This window comes from Dioscorea cayenensis, chromosome 25 (assembly GCF_009730915.1).
Source record: "Dioscorea cayenensis subsp. rotundata cultivar TDr96_F1 chromosome 25, TDr96_F1_v2_PseudoChromosome.rev07_lg8_w22 25.fasta, whole genome shotgun sequence".
NCBI lineage: Eukaryota > Viridiplantae > Streptophyta > Magnoliopsida > Dioscoreales > Dioscoreaceae > Dioscorea > Dioscorea cayenensis.
The window spans coordinates 631723-649764 of NC_052495.1; the positions used below are offsets into that span (position 1 = coordinate 631723).

The window sequence follows — 18042 nt, forward strand, 5'->3', positions numbered from 1 at the left end:
GGATTTACTAACATAATTTTATGCATCATGATTAATTTAAAAAATAATTAGCAAAATTAGTTATAACATAGTTGTCATCAATTTTATTCATAAAAAATAAAAAACAAAAAAATTAAAAAAAAAATGAAAAATACCATAAATATATGAAAAGAAAAACAAGTTCCCAAACCAAATTACCCAAATACCTCACCATAATATATATATAATTTAAGTCATAGACATACATCCATAAATGCACTGTTAATTACATATGTTTGTTTTCAATTGTTAGTTAATAATCTAACCGTTATTATTTATATAAATATTATACAAAATTACTGTTATAATGTGATAATATTTGACACTATTTTTAGTGTTTAATAGTGTTTATAAATGAATCATAGTCATTAGATTTTAATTGAACGATTATAGCAAACACCCCTAAATTTGAACGATAGAGAAGTATTGAATAATGGTTCTCATATATATATATATATATATATACATAAAATTAATTACTGAATTTATAATAAATTTTATTTATTTATGCCATGACAAGCATTCATTCCTCTACAGTCCATCTGTCAATTTATCAATTTATTAAATAAAAAAAAAATTCTAAATTAATTTTAACATTCAGTCTCTCCCATCTGTCCCATGTGCTTGCTTTACAAAATCAACGGTTGTGATTACATCTAATCCATTCAACTACAAGGGTAAAAGCGTCATTTTATCAATGCAAACCACGGTAGTAATCGTAGACCAGCGAGCTCCGAATCATCTTCTCCTCATCCTCTCTCTCTCTCTCTCCGCCGTGGCGCAAACCACCGAGGCTTCGATTGGGGAGCTTTTTAGGGTTTCGAGAGGCTCTATTTCGGTTCTTTTGATCTCTGGGAGGTGTTTCGGTTGAGGGATTTGATCTGGTGGTGTTGAGGAAGGAGCGATGAGAAGGCGGATGGCGAGAGTGCAGGATCTGATCGAGGAGTTCAAGGTCCGGACCGTCTATTGGGCCATCTGCATCTTCGCCATCTCTTACTTCTTGTCCCGTGAGTTGTTGTTACCTGTAAAATTAGTTTGATTTGTTATCCAGATTTTGCTAGTGATTTCCGTTTGCATTATGTTTCTGTGGATTGATTTGGTTTATCAGAGTTTTAATTAATGGGATTAAAGGTGAAATTTTGTTTATTTTTCTTCTACTTTTTTTTTTTTTTGGTTTTGGAATGCTACACAGATAATTGGTACTTAGAAAGAACGCAATCGATGATTAGGAAGTTAGGGAATGAAGGCATTATGAATTGGCTCGGTTTTAAGGCATGATGTTTGTTGTTTTACATTTTTCACATCCAAGGGATGAAACATTGGCTTTGGAAGGCAAAAAGATGGTTTCTTTTACTATTACGGTTGCTTAGCAACAAATTTTACATTGATTTAGTTTGAGAAGTTTTAGTAGTGTGCTAGATATTCACCTAAACGCCTGCAGGCCGAAACTGTTATTCAGGAGAAATTTATCTAATGGATGTATTAACGTTTAAGTTGAATTCTGTTATTTCTAACGTTGCGACAAAAAATGTGGAAGTCTATTTTCTGTTTGCATATTGTCTTGTCCAATATCTGGACTGCGTCATGCAAATTAACGTTTTTGATTTGTCTTATATTTCTCGTCAACACTGAACGTCATGATGTTCTTGTGCCTCACAGATACGAGTAAATCAATGTGGACAAATATCCCCTTATCGATTCTCATTCTTTCTGCATTTCGTTATCTATCATATGAGGTGGAGCTTCGGTGGAAAGTGCAGCCCAACCAGAGACAAACATACTTATCTCACTTGGAAAAGAAGCAGATATCTATAAATGATTCCCGTCTTTCTACTGCGCCGACAACAAAATGGAGAAGAAAGATTGACTCACCCCTTGTGGAGGCTGCCATAAATGATTTTATCAACAAGATTTTGCAGGACTTTGTTTTAGATCTATGGTATTCATCTATCACACCTGATAAGGAGGCCCCAGAACTTATCCGCACAATAATTTTTGATGCCCTTGGTGAGGTTTCAGGAAGGGTTAAAGAGATCAACCTTGTTGACTTGTTAACAAGGTGCTTTTCTGTTATATGTGTAAGCTATCATTGAATTCTGTTAGGCTTATTTTTGTTAAAACTGAATTCTATTATTGTTTTTTAATTCTTCTGTGGATTTCAGGGATATTATTGACTTAGTCGGCAATCATCTAGACCTTTACCGGAAAAATCAGTCAGAAATAGGCGCAGATGTCATGGGAAGACTGTCTTCTGAAGAAAGGGATGTAAGATTGAAGCGCCATCTAATGGCTGCTAAGGAACTTCACCCTGCTTTGATATCTCCAGAGTGTGAATACAAGGTATGAGAAATTGTTTAACCTTTCTTGAATCTTCTTGGTACTTCCTACAAAATCATATATTTACTTAATGTGAATTTCTAGGTTCTTCAACGGTTAATGGGAGGGCTTTTAGCTGTTGTCCTGAAACCACGGGAGGCTCAATGCCCTCTAGTTCGTTGCTTCAGTCGAGAATTTTTGACCTGCTTGGTTATGCAGCCTGTGATGAATTTTGCCAGCCCCGGGTAAGCCATTGGATTAATTGTGCAATTCTGCATGTGAATAAATATTTTTAAGGGCTTCCTTTAATTTTTTTTTTTACTTGTTTTCTGCTTAGTACAAGAATAAATAATTAATTATTCCATTATGGGAGTTCTATTAAATTTTGAAAGTCTAGTTGTAGTTTGGCATTTCTAGTTTGAAAGCTGAATGTTTCTTTTGTTTCCAGGTATGTCAATGAAATAATTGAGTATATTCTCCTTAACATTAAAGACACCAAACCAGAAGGAAGTACCAACAACTCCAGTAATGCAACTGGTTCTGTTAAAGATTCTTCAGTTAATATAGGAAATCCTCATCCTGAACCAGAGTTGGATATGACTATCACTTCCCATCAGTCAGGTGATACAGCATTGGCTAAGAAGGATGTGAATGCGACACTTAAGACTTCTGAAGATATTCATCCATACACATCACACGAAGATTCTGCTCATCATGCACAGCCTCGGCCTGCTGAGTGGGCCATGATGTTAGATGCTGCAACAAAAAGAAGATCTCAAGTCCTTGCTCCTGAAAATCTTGAGAACATGTGGACTAAAGGAAGAAACTATAAGAAAAAGAGTGCCAACCTTGTAAAAGCGGATACACCATCTTTACCTGTGAAGACAATTTCGGAAATTTCAAACATCAGTTCATATGCAGGAATCACAGCGAAGGAGATGTTAGAGGTGAATGAGAGGACTGCAGTCATAGAGGATAAGTATGTGGTTCATTTAATGCATGGATCCAGTCAAAGTTCAGGGTCGTCCATAGCAACAGACAAGGCTTCACGTGTTTCTGAATATCTGGTCAGGGAGCAGCCTACCCAGGGAGGTCATCTTGGTGATGGGTGTGAAGAAACAGACATGAAATCTGCCAAAAGCAACAATAGCCAACTCAAACGATCAAGCAGCAGTCCTGATATTGATACATTGATCATGGGTAACAGTGGTGAGCCACTGTGTATCAAAGACTTCTACAGCCCCAAGTTTAGTAGCCTTAAAACTGATGCAAGAGCAACGCCTACCCATGGTGAAGGATTGTCACGTGTGCCTAAAATCAAGTGCAGGGTGAGAACCTTTTACAGCATTTTCTATAATTGGCTGTGCATTGATTTAAACAAAGAAATCATTTGCTTTCAAAATATAGTATTGCTTGCCTCTTGGTTAATTAGTTTTCTTTTGCTTTTCTTTTGGTTGATACAATCTATATTCCATTACACTTGGATTGCGCATGACAAAGAAATCACCTTAGTGTTCTATTAGCCATGCTTCATTTGTTTTTTCTTTGAGCATTCTTTGCACTTTGCAGTTCTGATTTGTCGAGCTTTTCCCCCTAGATTTCTTTGGAGTTGATTCTAACAGCCATCTGTAATTTCTGATCTCCTGTGGGATCCTTTCATTTTGGCATCCTCATTTTTCATGCTATGTTTATGTTACTAGAGATGTCTGGCTTCTAATAATTGGTTTCCTTCAAAAGTGCTAGTATGCAATTTAAAGGCCTTCATAAACACAATATTTTTCACCATTATTGTTTAAACAACCAAATAGATTATTAAGTGATTAGTCAAGGCTGAATACATTTTTATGCCAACATAAATTACTAGCATGAGTGCCTCAGTGCATTAAATTTTGTTAGTTATGTATGTTTCCATGTGTTGTTTAGCAGTTCCTCTGTTGGCAAGTTATAATTGCTATTGCTAACATTTGAGTTTTATTCATTCTCTAGAATATAAAGCCTATGCAGCTCTAAGGTGGACTTAGATACACCTGCCACCTAATTTTATGTTTAGGGCCACACAAGTGTATGTGTGCAGCATGCACTTCAAAGCAAGGAGTTTTGTTTATTTATTTATTTATTTGCAGGTTGTTGGGGCATATTTTGAGAATACTGGATCAAAATCTTTTGCAGTATATGCAATTGCTGTAACTGATGCGGAGAACAAGACCTGGTTTGTTAAAAGAAGGCAAGTACATATTTCTTATATTACTTGTGAATTTATATGGTTTTAGCTATGTGCTTTTTCACAACTATATTGTAAGCATGGTTGTGGTTATGTAGTGCCAGTGTGAGTTATGAGTTTTTATTCAATTTAATTACGGATCACTTCTTTCTGTGCTGGCTGTTACAATTCCCATCTATCTGTATATGACATATATCATTCCTGCCTGTTTTCCTATTTTCCTGCTTTCTTCTTGATGTTATTGGCAAGTGTTCCTTGGTTGGTCTTCCTGCATGTCTCGTTAGATGAGTTAGATCTGACTAAACAAAAGGAACGATGGAGGCTCAGTTGATTATGCTCAAGAATTTCCATGAACATGATTTCTATGCTTTCCGTCTATAACTGACATCAGTTCAATAAGTTCCAGCTTAAGTTCATTATTTTACAATTTTCACTTGCTACTAAATGTACTTTTTCTATGTTTTAGCTTCCCTCATAAATTAAATTATATACAAAATTTTATGTTTTGTTAATGGCATTGGCTGACTTTTCCTGTTACTATGTCATCTATTTAAAATTTCTTCTCGCAGATATCGAAATTTTGAACGACTCCACCGGCATCTTAAGGATATACCTAACTACTCCCTACATTTGCCCCCAAAAAGGTTCCTTTCATCCAGCATTGATGATTATTTTGTTCACCAGCGATGCATTCTGCTTGACAAGTATTTACAAGTATGGACTGTTGTTTTTGTATCTACTTTCTTAATCAATAATTTATTCAACCAGGTTCTCATTTTTCTTTTTGTTTTGATCAGGATCTTCTTTCAATTGGCAATGTTGCAGAGCAACATGAAGTATGGGATTTTCTTAGTGCTTCTTCAAAGGTATCCATTCCAGATATATTAATTGTAAAACTTTTAATGAAAATGCTTCCTGTGTCAATGACCTAATGTTGCTGATGATTTCTTGGGGTGAAGAATTATTCTCATGGAAAATCCACATCTGTGATGAAAACTTTAGCAGGTTAGTTGGCTTATATAGATATATATATATATATATATAATAATAATTTTTTTTCTTGATTCTAGTAGTCTTTTTATTTCTATTCCATAACTATATGGAAAGTCTGTTCATTTGCTTTCCTGGCTTATTTTTAAATGTTTCTGCCAATTAAATATCTTATGTTTGGTGGTTTCCATTTGTTTAACAGTCAATGTTGATGATGCCATGGATGATATTGTTCGTCAATTTAAAGGTGTTTCAGATGGTCTTCGTCGTAGAGTTGTTGGTTCTCCATTATCCAATATAACATCTTCTCCAATAGCTGAGAAGACCTTGACACTATCTTGGAATGAGGAGGATATAAAGGGACGTAGTCCTAGCAGCAGTAATGTTGGAACTTCACATAGTCTGTCTGATGATGAGGTCCCAAACGAAGGCCTCCCTTCTGCGATAACTGGATGGCACTCAGACAACGAATTGAAGTCGAAAAGTTTTCCACCTCGAATTGTTAAACAAGGGGAAAAATCAGTAAACTTGGGTCTTCAGAGAGGTCATCAATCAGATAAATTTGACAGTGCTGCTTTGAATAAGTTTTTATCAACCAGGTCTTCTGAAGTTTCTGACCTTTTTGATGATCTAGATGGGATCCCCCCTGAGGTAATACTCATTTTACTAATTAGAAATGCTATGTATTTTTCCTCAGAATATTTTGGGGGCAAATTCTTCTTTTTTATTATCTATAAATAAAAGCTATTTCAAGTCTAATCCTTTTCTCTGTCTCTTACAGTGGACACCCCCCAATGTAAGTGTGCCACTCCTGAATCTAGTGGATAAAGTATTTCTACTTAATCGACGAGGTTGGTTAAGGTTTGTAATGACAATCCTTTTCTTGTACTCTATTAGTTAGTAACAACCATCGAGGCACAGTGAGGAGAGCATCGGGTAAAAAGGTTATGCAAGTTAGAAAGTGGAATCACCTGATTTAAGAACCTTTTTTTTATTAATTTTTTTTTTTTGGGATAAATTTCTGGATTATCATTTTCCAATGACACATCTATTCATCTCCCCTAGCCATAAATCTGATCTGTAAACCATAAACCTTATCTTCAGAGGAAATTCACATTCTTCCTCAGAAGTCATGTCATGGAAGCTGAAGATTGAACTATGATATACTCCCAGAAGTCTTTGATAACTATCTATATACATATTCTCTGTGATTTTGTTACCTGAAAATCACAAGCCTGGATGGAGGGTATAGGTTGTCATCAGGGGTCAAGAATATTAGAGCAGCTAATAGTCCCATGTTGGTACATATGGGATCTAACTATATCAGTTTAGGTCTCTCATCCTATCATCTTAAGCTTCTAGGTTGAATCGGGCCTTGAAAACATGTTTAGTTTGCACCTAATATAATATCAGAGACTATTCATTGGGTTGTTTGGTTTTTTGCAATATGGTTAGTAAAAATAGACCATGAAGAGGGTTTGTTAGAGTAACTAATAGTCCCATGTCGGTTAACTTGGTAAATATTGATCTAAATATAATAAGCACAAAAAAAAAATATAATAAGCACAAAGATTTTGTTTAGTGTTTATATCATAAATATTTGTTCTCTACTTTTAGGAATACTTTCCAAAATGCAATCATGTGAGAATATAATATTTCATTTGAAGGTTGTATACTTATGATTGAACTCACATAATGAATTCCAAACCATAACACTTAATCTGTTAATTGTTTTGCAGAAGACAGGTCTTTTGGATGTCAAAACAAATTTTGCAGTTGATGATGGAGGATGCAATTGATGACTGGATTTTAAGGCAGATCAATCTCCTTAGGAGTGAAGAAATTATTGCTCAAGGGATTCGATGGGTCCAAAATGTAAGCGAAGAAATGTAGCTGTCTTTTAAACATTTTTAAAAAAAATTTAGGAGTAATCATAGGTTCCTTGCCTTTGCGTCAAGGCATTCATTACTGAAATTTTTTTTAAGAACTTCCTTAACTAATTTGAAAATCACGAAGGATATCAAAGAAGTATGTTGTTTTGTTTTGGAAACATATCCTTTGGATACCTAAGAAAATAATTTTCGTTTCTAGGGCTAACTACTTCATTAGACTGGATGTAATTTTGTCCACATGTGAAAGTCTTCACTTAAACAAGTTTTTTCAGTGTCTTTGAATTCTTTACTACAATTCTGTCTATCAGGTTCTATGGCCAAATGGTACATTCTTTATAAAGCTGGAGAGTGGTCAAGCAAAATCAGGTGATGTTCACCTTGGTCAAAAAGGAGTCCCAACTTCAAGTAAGAGATCTGGTGTTGGTGCAACTGGATCAAGCTCTTTCGAGGCCCAGCTTGAGGCTGCACGCAGAGCAAGTGATGTGAAGAAAATGATTCTTGGTGAGAGAACCACCTTCCCCGCAAATTTATCAAGTCCTTTGCATATGATTGTTCCCCTCCTTAGTCACTCTCCATTTTTGCTTCACTTTCATGCGCTTCTCCTCTAATTTTAGTCTGAAATTTATCAGTATTCAGATTGCATCCCTGAGCTGGACATCTTCAAATGGCTTAAATTTTTATTAGATTAGTGTACCTTCCATTCTCGTTTTGTGAAATAATTTTCTGATTACAGTTCAATATTATGTTTTTCCCTTTCAAGGCTGGTATGCACATGCTAGTAGAGAGCCCAAGCCACATTGATCATTTTTCTTTCTTGCTTTTTGTTACTTTTTGTGCATATTCATGGATGACCTGCACTAGCATCTTTTACCATGCAGATGAAATATGCAACTAACAATTTGTTGGCAGGTGGAGCTCCAACGACGTTAGTCAGCTTAATTGGTCACAAACAATACCGCCGTTCCGCCAAAGACGTCTACTTCTTTCTTCAGGTCTGTTCACTGATGATTTAGTATCCAAAAACCAGAACTAGACCAATATTACGTCGTGATAAATATTCACATTGTTTCCATGCAGTCATCCATCTGCCTAAAACAACTTGCGTATTCCATGCTCGAGCTGGTACTTCTCTCGTTGTTCCCAGAGCTCCGCGACCTAGTCACAGATATACACAACAAAGCACAATATCAACAACCCTTGTAACAAAAATTTTTCGTATTTCAGAATATCATTTTGAGTTCTTGGCATGTCACCACAGACGGCCGCAGATAACCAGTTGAAACCTCTCTCCGTCATTTTCATCTTTGTGAGTCACGGTAGGTGTCGGTGATCGACTGTCTTAAATCTCTTAAATAGTTTGAAAATAGCAAAGAAGAAAGGTTGGCTTGTATTTCTCTTTTAAGTTGTACAGTTGTGAGTTAAAATCATGTATATTTTCTGTTTGTGGTTACACTATGAATACATACAAGCTCATGTTTACATGCGCTATGTATGATAATCTTTTTTTGTATTTATTCAATGGTTAGAAATTGTCAGATAATCTTTTTTTGTATTTATTCAATGGTTAGAAATTGTACCGAATTTATTTATGAAATTCATGATTTTTTTTTATATATAATTAATTTATTTTTCGCCCCTTCTTCCGTAAAACTATACTTGTGTGTAGGAGTGAAGTTGCTCTTCTGTCTAGATAAACAAATAATTTATTGTTATTTATATTTCAATGGGCCAGGCCTAGAGGCTTAACTTTGAGCCCAATGGGCTCCAACGTTGGAATCTTTAAAGCGTTGGCGCTGTCACCCAATTATTCATTATATATTAAATTAAAAATTAAACTGTTAATCATTATATAATTATTTCATTTTTAATTATTAAATATTATCTTATATATATCTTTTTTTAAAACCATCTGTGGGTGTTTTCAAGGTGAGGTGCTCATTCTTCATTTTGGCTTATGAACTATGCTGTGCACGTTTGTTTATTTTGGCCCTCTTTAATTGATGTGGTGATACATGCCTGGCATATCTCTCTCTCTCTCTCTCTCTCTCTCTCTCTCTCTCTCTCTAGATATATATATATATATATTTATATGCATTAATGCATATATTACAATGTGTATGAATGTGATTCTTCATGGACAATGAGTAATGAGTGGATTCCTCTGAAAAGTAAGTTAGCTAACGAAGTACCACTTTTTACATATATGAACAAAGAAAACCATGGGGTGCGCGCTTTGAGGTTAAGAAAGTATGTATAGTATAGTAGTTATATATCATTCTCATTCTCAAATGAAAAAGTGGAATTGAAGGACAAAATTGATATGAAGCTAGCTTGGAAAGAATGGTACTAGTTTGATCCATGATGCATGTATGAGGTGTCAAATAATTCATAAGCTTCATTGAAGATGACATATATATCTCTCTCCTTTCTCACCTGGCTGTTAAGCACAAAGTTGATGGCTCTTGTACTCCAAATGAGTGGCAAAGTGATGCAAGCTAACACACATTCTGTCTTTTTCCTTGGCTAGCATATCAACAAAGCATCTTTGGACCATGCATGCCTTTGCATCCATCCATGCATATTGCATGCGCGCATGCATGCCAATAAATGTGAATTGAGTTAAGAAAACTTAATCAAAACAAACCATGAAGTAACTATTATACACACACATACAATAATATTTATATATATATATATATATAAATATAAGTGTGTGTTTGTTTGTATAGTGTTTTGAAGGCAAGAAACTATGCATGTATAGTCTCATTTAATATCTTGTTTGTGGGTCTCTCTATTCATTTGTTGCTTCTAATCAAACAAAACATGAGGGTTTTCATTGCCACCTTGTTGATCTTCTCTTATAGTTAGTGGTTTATATGCTTGACTAGCTTGCTACTATGGGCTAAAAGGAGAAAAGACAGATGATAAACAATCAAAGATAGATTATGGGATGATCACAAAGCAAGAAGTGATAAGAAACCAACCGATGCATCCTTCTTTTTATTAAGTGTAAATATATATATATATATATATATATCTTAAAGATTAGTTTGAATTTTGTTGGCTTTCCAAAGCATTTGGACTCCAATATCTCATTCCAAGCATCAATTCATGCATGAAAGAAACATTTCAGAAATGATATATAGTTAATGGAAACAAAACAACATGGTATTTGAAAGCTCAACATTACTAATTTATGTGATAGAGATTGTAAGATTATTTGAACTCCCTCTTCTTCCTTTTAGTGGAGAAACCACCAAAGTCACATCCATTTTTTTCTTTATCCCATGAACATTGAAAAAGAAGAAGAGAGCAGCATATATATATATAATATATATATCCATTAATATTTTTGGAAGAAGCCATGCATATATTAAAAATATATATATATAGATGATTACATACATGAAATATAGACGCATGAATGTAAGATGGATAAATCATTAGATTCTTCAAGCATTGACTTAGCATGTCACACAAGAGATAAATCCATGCTAGGTCCTTATTCCTCTATGCTTTCTAGCAGAAAAAGTATTTAAACAAGTTGCACATTAACAGTGACGCATTGAATGACGCCTCCATTAGAGACAAGAGATATGGAGATGAAATTTTGTCCATTAATGTACTAAAATAATGCTGCCAAACCTTTTCTTCTCTCCTTCTTCAATTCCCCTCCCCCTCTTCTCCATAAAATATCTCAACAAAATAACAATAATATATTATTATTATTATTATAAATTTTAAAATATATAATACAAGAAAGCATGGGTGTGATAATTAATGTTGTCTCATTTAGTTTCTTTCAGAATGAGTCTTTAAGTCAAATCATGTTTATTGTCATACGTCTTTACAAGAAAATCATATTCAATTTAATATACCAATTAGTCCAATGGTTTGTTCATACATCACAATAATAACATCTCATGAGGTTTAATTAATTAATTAATTAATTAATTTAAAATATCTCCCCATCTTAATTGAATTAGTTACTTTATATATATATATATCTTTTCCAACAGTGCAAGCAAAATACATGCAACTAACTAAACCAATATACCTAATTAATAATTATCTCCAGCTTTCATTGACTTAATTCACTATTAATTAGGATTAGTGATTGATAACCGGCAAGCGCGGGAGAGGTTAAGAAAGAAGCAAGGCTGCGGGCAGTCGGGGCAGGCAATGAACGGCCGGATGAGTAGGGCAGCAAATGGACGGCCAGATGAGCTCGATGGGGCAGCCCTGAAAGCGACGTGGCGCGAAGGGTGCCGCCTCCGAGCGGCCTCTCTTCTCATTGGCTATTGCTTTGACCTATCCCCCCTCACGTGGGGCCCACACGTGCCGACGCTGACAGCGAACCCGAGCCGGGTCCCACCAGGATCCACTACTCGCACAGCATTACGCAACACCGTCCGTCCATTGAACCACGGACCGCCACGTCAGAGAACAGGACAAAAATACACGAAGGGCGGGAAAGGACATAAGTGACACGTGGGAATCGGGATTGGGATGACTTGGTGGGGCCCTGGCACTCCCGCGCGCCTACCACCAATAAGTGCGCTCTGGTGGGCTACGTGTCGCAACCACAGTGACGTATGGCCCACCAAACAGTGACTTTTTGGGTGCAGGTATAAAAATATAAATACGTGTTTTGTTTTTATTTATTTATTTATTTTGTATTCACTGCTACGAAAGTACGTGAATAGCATGGCGTGCTTCTTTAATTTTGTTTTTCTTTTGTTCGTGGTTATATATAACTGTCTCATTAATATTTCATGTTAATTCTTTATTATTATTATTAGTTTTTTTAATTTATTCTTCACCTTAAATTTATTTTGATCTTGTAATTTAAAAATATTTCATAGAAGTTTTGAAACAAGTTGTTTATTGTCTTCTTTATTGTTGAGTTTGTATATGTATTAAAATGCATGCCCTTTTTAATATTGTTGTGTGTATATGTGACATTTCATGCAATTGATATGTGAATGTTTTAATATTTTTTAATGATTTTTTTAGACTAATTTTTATTGCACACCAACAATTTTGTTATATTTTCTAGCAGAAAAAAAATCATAAAAAAAAATACATGCATCATAAAATATCATGTCAGAAATTATAAAAATAACAAAAAAAAAGAGAATATATATATATATCAAAAGATATGTGTATTCTAATCTGACTCAACAACCACCCATGGAATAATGAACTATTTTATTTAAAGCGAAATACAAATTGCATATTTTAAAAATGCATTGTCCAATTATATATAATGCATCTAAATTAACCTTTTTTTTATATAATTTTTTTGTACATACTTATATATGTACGTAGACTTGTTGCGTATATATTTTTTGAGTGCATGTATTGAAAACAATGTAGCAGTTGAGTTCAAAGAAGATTAGAGGTTACAACTTAATTAATTACACAAGTTGTGAGAATGGTCTCTTTCAGTGTTGTCTTGATCAATGAATTGTAGTGAAGGACAAGATTGTTTTTCAACATATTAAAATTAAAATTAGTTAATATGATTATGACCATTGGCTAAAACAAAATGCAGCATTTGAGCAGTTGGAGGGGTATGAAAGCATTTAAGTTAATTATGATCAAGAGTAGTGGACATAGTCCTTCATGTTTGCTTGGTTTGGAAGTACTAGTGCAAGACCCACACAAAGTGAAAGAAACATTAGCAAAGAGTTGAACTACTTAGATAACTACTATATATATATATCAAGAGAACAATTTATGAAATAATGCAAATGTAGGGTAGGGTAGGGTGGGGTAGGGGTAAGGGTAGGGTACCCTATATATGGAGGAGCCCCATCTTATCCATTTGACACTGAAAGTGTCAAGGAAATGAGCAACTTAAGCACATGCTAATGATCCATCTAATTAAGATTCTAAATTATACATCTCTCTAAACCATGGAACATTTAAAATAATACAGCTAGCTAGATGATGGTCAAATTATTTAAAAGCATAGTTTTTTTCTGTGCTTCATTCTCTCAGACATGCATTATCATATGTTTTAGCTGCATATATGATGAATGAAAGCTCTGATGTAACTTGGGAGGAGCAGTACAAACACAAATAAGTTTTGGAGACCCTATACTGTCTCCACTATGCAGGCAATCCATGTGCAGACTAGCAATGAAACTACTACATCACTGATTAGTTTTACCTAAAATGGAAGACCAGGTAGAGAGTCTAAGGAAATCATCATCTCACCATCAACATCTTATATAACTGCCTGAACTATATATATATATTAAGCTCAATCAAGAGTCAAGATCACACACACACATATATATATCAATATATATCTTGAGTGGTCCATAGAATATATATTAGAGTAGTTCAAGCTCTAGTTTGTGTTTGTCATTGTGTTTTACACATGTTTTGAAGTGGAAACTAATCAACTCTCCTTTGTCTTTCTTAATCTTCAAGTGATTTAACAATCTTTTAATGAAAAGAAAGAAAAAGTAATTTTCTATGTGATTTGATGATTGTGCATCCAAATCCTCAACTACACTCGCTTCCACATATGGCAAAACCAAGCTCTTCCACAAGACTCAAAGCATGCATGCACAGTGTGATCAAGTTTATATTTAGCCAGTCAATTTAAAGCTCAATGTCCTCAATGTCATGTATGTATAGAATTAAATCTTATAACTATACACACACACACACACACACACACACATTGGTTGGTGTCATGGTGGTGGTTGGTTGCGTCGCTACTTTGCCTTCAATTGCTTTATCTTCCCATCAAGGCCTTCAACGGTTCAACCACAAAAAATATCAAATCTAATTAAATTGAGAAAGAGCTAGTGAGCAATAGAACAAAAGATATAAAGACAAGAAGAAATAATTAACTTGCTTTTTGATGCAAAAAAGAAACAAAAATTAAAAAGTGAGATATATATATCTCTCACTTTAATTATGCTCAGTATATAGTAAAACTAGCTATAGTAATATAAGTAATATTTTCATAATTACTATATATATATAAAAACAGTACAAATTAAGGTCAAATCCAATGGACAGTGCTCTCTTTTGATCCATTCGTAGGTACACAAAGCTCTCCACCAAGGTTGCAGGTTGCATGATGAGATTAAAGTATAGTAAGGTGTTAATAAATAGTACCCCTTTAGGGAAGAAAAAGGAATAAAGATTATTTTAAGGGGTAATAGTGGTGAAAGATGGGTATCTTTTCTTGAGTCCTTTTAAGCAATCCTTCTCTTTCCTTTCTTTTCCTTTTCATTTAGAAAGAGAGAAAGAAAGCAAGTGAGGAGTTGCAGGAATAAGACTCTGACAAGAGTTTTATTTTATTTTATTTTTTTATTATTATTATCATTAACACTCACAAATATACACATATCTACATATAAATATATATATATGTATATTTTTTTGTTTTTTTGGCTCTCAAGTTCTTTCAATTCTCTGAGATGGAGATGAAGAGATTGTTTTTGGAGGAATCCTTGTGAAAACTCTCCAAAGAAAAGATAGATCTATCTTCCTCTTTCTCTATCTCCATTGTTATATCACCTTTCACGTGCTCATGGTCATCTTCCAACCTCAAGGTATATGAGATCATCGATCACCAATGAAATATATTTATATTATATATTATATATATATTTATATCTTGATGAAGATGTTTGCCTTTCTTTCTTTATATTCATCTACCCCCATGTCCTCCTCCCTTTCTTCTCTTCTCCTACCATTGAATTGATGGAGTTTGGTAATATGAGTTATTCTCATGATGTTGGCCTTTTTTCTTTTCACCAAGTTTGTCATGAAACACCTTATAGTCTCCATGAACTTCTCCTCCGACGACTCTTTGATTCATTTTTTTATTTATACACGCACATATATACAATCCATGATATATCAGACTTCACTTCAGTCTTTTGTTTTTCTTGATTTTCAGGTCAGAAGATGATGATGATACACATACTGAATGTTTCACTGCTTCAAAGCCAACCACCTACCATCCTTTTCATTTACTTAATTTCTTTACTGAAATGATAAGAATCTTATTATTTTGAATATTTATATATTTTCCCATATATATATATATATATATATATATATAAATTCTGTGAAGAGATTGAGTAGCTAGTTTGGAATCACATAATTCACCAAGTTCATGGCAACCTTCTACCATGGTGCACCGGAGATCCAATCAGACAGCTTGCAAACACTTCAGTTCATGAACCCGGGCTTCTCCGGTTACTCCGACACGTCGGCGCCGGCCAACATGGTGCTCCTTAACTCCTCCACCTTGAGTTCTCTCAATCCAGTAAGCCTTTCTCAATCTCAACAACAACACTTTGTTGGAATTCCTCTCCAAACCACAACTCAAGAAACAGCTAACCCTCATGAGATCTCAACCATGAATGGATTCATTCCTAGACTTCACTACAACCTATGGACCCCAACTCCAACTAACAACACCATTGACATCTCAACATCCTCCATGCCTCTAGCTCAGCAAGGAAGCTTGTCTTTAAGCTTATCTTCACAACAACAAGCTCCTTATCATTATCATTCAGAGCCTGCAGAGATTCACACTACTCCGGTGTCATCATCAGTGAGCTTTATTAATGGCGGGATCATGTCGAGTTCTCAGAGTCATGTCTTGATGGGTTCTAAGTACTTGAAGGTTGCTCAGCAATTGCTAGATGAAGTGGCTAGCGTTGGCAAATGTGGGGTAGTTGAAGGAGATGATCAAACAGTGAAGAAGAGCTCTTCTTCTAAGGTTTCTGGTTATAATAGTAAAGATCAATCAGACAAGAAGGAAGAAGGTGAAACAAGTGTGAAGAGAGCTGTTGATCTTACTACTGTGGAAAAACAAGACCTTCAGATGAAGAAAGCCAAGCTTGTCACCATGTTAGATGAGGTGATCGAGCAATTCATTAGATAATTTTAATTGTTTGGTTGACATCATGATACAATGATTAATTAATTAATTAATTAATTAATTACATGTATAATAAAATCAATTCATTAACAATTCAATAATTTTGTTTGTTTTGCAGGTTGAACAGAGGTACAGGCAATACAGTCAGCAGATGCAAATAGTTGTGTCATCTTTCGAAGTTGTTGCAGGGCAAGGATCAGCAAGAACATATACTTCACTGGCTTTAAAGACGATATCGAAGCAATTCCGATCGTTAAGAGACGCCATTGCCGGCCAGATACGCGGAGTTAGCAAGAGCTTAGGGGAGGATGAATGCTTACTAGGGAGCAAGGCGGAAGGCGGCTCAAGGCTTCGGTTTGTCGATCATCACCTCCGGCAACAACGAGCTCTCCAACAGCTCGGCATGATGCAACATAATGCTTGGAGGCCTCAACGTGGCCTGCCTGAACGCTCTGTTTCGGTGCTTAGAGCTTGGCTCTTTGAGCATTTCCTCCATCCGTGAGTTTTCATACATCATAACCATTCCTATTTTTAACTTGTTCACTTGTCAATTATATAATGAGACTTGCATGGATTCATGTTAGATATCCCAAGGATTCAGATAAGATCATGCTTGCCAAACAAACAGGGCTAACCAGGAGTCAGGTACTATATATACATATAATGAACTTCAATCCTTCAACATTATATATATATAGTAATTGATGTGAATGTATAATGTAGGTATCCAACTGGTTTATCAATGCAAGGGTGAGGTTATGGAAGCCAATGGTAGAGGAGATGTACATGGAGGAGACAAAGGAGCAAGAACAGAACAATGCTGATGATAAAGCAATCAAGGGTGATGCCAATGAAAACTCAATGTCCCAATCAGGGAACAGCCCAGGAAGAACAGAACAAGATGATAACCGAAAACCATCTCCGATGTCAGTGAACATTCTACCACAAGCCATTTATCAGAACAATGAAGCAGTAGTAATGCATTCTAAACTAAAGAAGCCAAGGAGCACCGATGAGATCTCCGGTGAGCAAGGGTACTCAGTTATCACCGGAAACATGAATCATGGAGGGAGTTTTGGAACATATCATCATCATCATCATCATCAGGTTGGTGAGTTTGAGAGGTTTGAAGGAGAGCCATTCACACAAAGGTTTTCAGGTAATGGTGTTGCTTTAACTCTTGGACTTTCACACTGTGAAAACTTATCAATGTCTGGAGGACAACCAACTTATATTCCATTTGGAAGGAGACTTGAGATGAGTAGTAGCAGCAGCAACAACAACAACAACAACCACAACAACAATGACAGCAATCAGACAATGGTTCATCAATCAAATGGTTATGATAACATCAATCTGCAGAGCAGGAAGAGGTTGGCAGCTCAGCTGTTACCAGACTACGTATCATAAAAATTCTTGCCGTTACTTGTAGGCTGCATGGCAATTGAGTGAATTGGTGATTGTAAATGCTCTCTTTATCTGTCTTTTTCTTGTCTTATATATGTAGTGTATAGGAGATGTTTCTGATCAAAGGAGTATACTTGACAGACATACATTAATGTTTGATAGGCCATGAATGAGTGTATATTTAGTTGTTCAGTTCTCCCTTTAGAACATATGAGAGGAAAACAATCATATTTATGCAGACATTTCATTGTTTTTTGTGTATTTATTTGCTT

General features: G+C 35.1%; 2 protein-coding genes across 4 annotated transcripts; both read left to right on the top strand.

Moving 5' to 3' along the window:
- Nucleotides 1-744: 744 nt before the first annotated feature.
- On the top strand, nt 745-9050 carry LOC120252943. 3 transcript variants are annotated; one of them, XM_039261148.1, is made up of 16 exons: nt 745-1025; nt 1678-2077; nt 2181-2358; nt 2440-2579; nt 2783-3313; nt 3407-3662; nt 4458-4558; nt 5125-5269; nt 5353-5421; nt 5515-5560; nt 5748-6196; nt 6327-6406; nt 7285-7420; nt 7746-7938; nt 8347-8429; nt 8515-9050. In XM_039261148.1, exons 1-16 carry the CDS (start codon nt 923-925, stop codon nt 8638-8640), a joined length of 3036 nt encoding a protein of 1011 aa, XP_039117082.1. In that variant the 5' UTR covers nt 745-922; the 3' UTR covers nt 8641-9050. The 3 variants fall into 3 exon arrangements, with proteins under 3 accessions (XP_039117082.1, XP_039117081.1, XP_039117084.1); XM_039261147.1 differs by having other exon boundaries at nt 2783-3662; XM_039261150.1 differs by lacking the exon at nt 745-1025 and having other exon boundaries at nt 1968-2096; nt 2783-3662.
- Nucleotides 9051-14695: 5645 nt separating this feature from the next.
- On the top strand, nt 14696-18031 carry LOC120252947 (BEL1-like homeodomain protein 1). The gene is made up of 5 exons (XM_039261155.1): nt 14696-15020; nt 15371-16342; nt 16482-16861; nt 16948-17008; nt 17087-18031. Exons 2-5 carry the CDS (start codon nt 15590-15592, stop codon nt 17771-17773), a joined length of 1881 nt encoding a protein of 626 aa, XP_039117089.1. The 5' UTR covers nt 14696-15020; nt 15371-15589; the 3' UTR covers nt 17774-18031.
- Nucleotides 18032-18042: the final 11 nt, after the last annotated feature.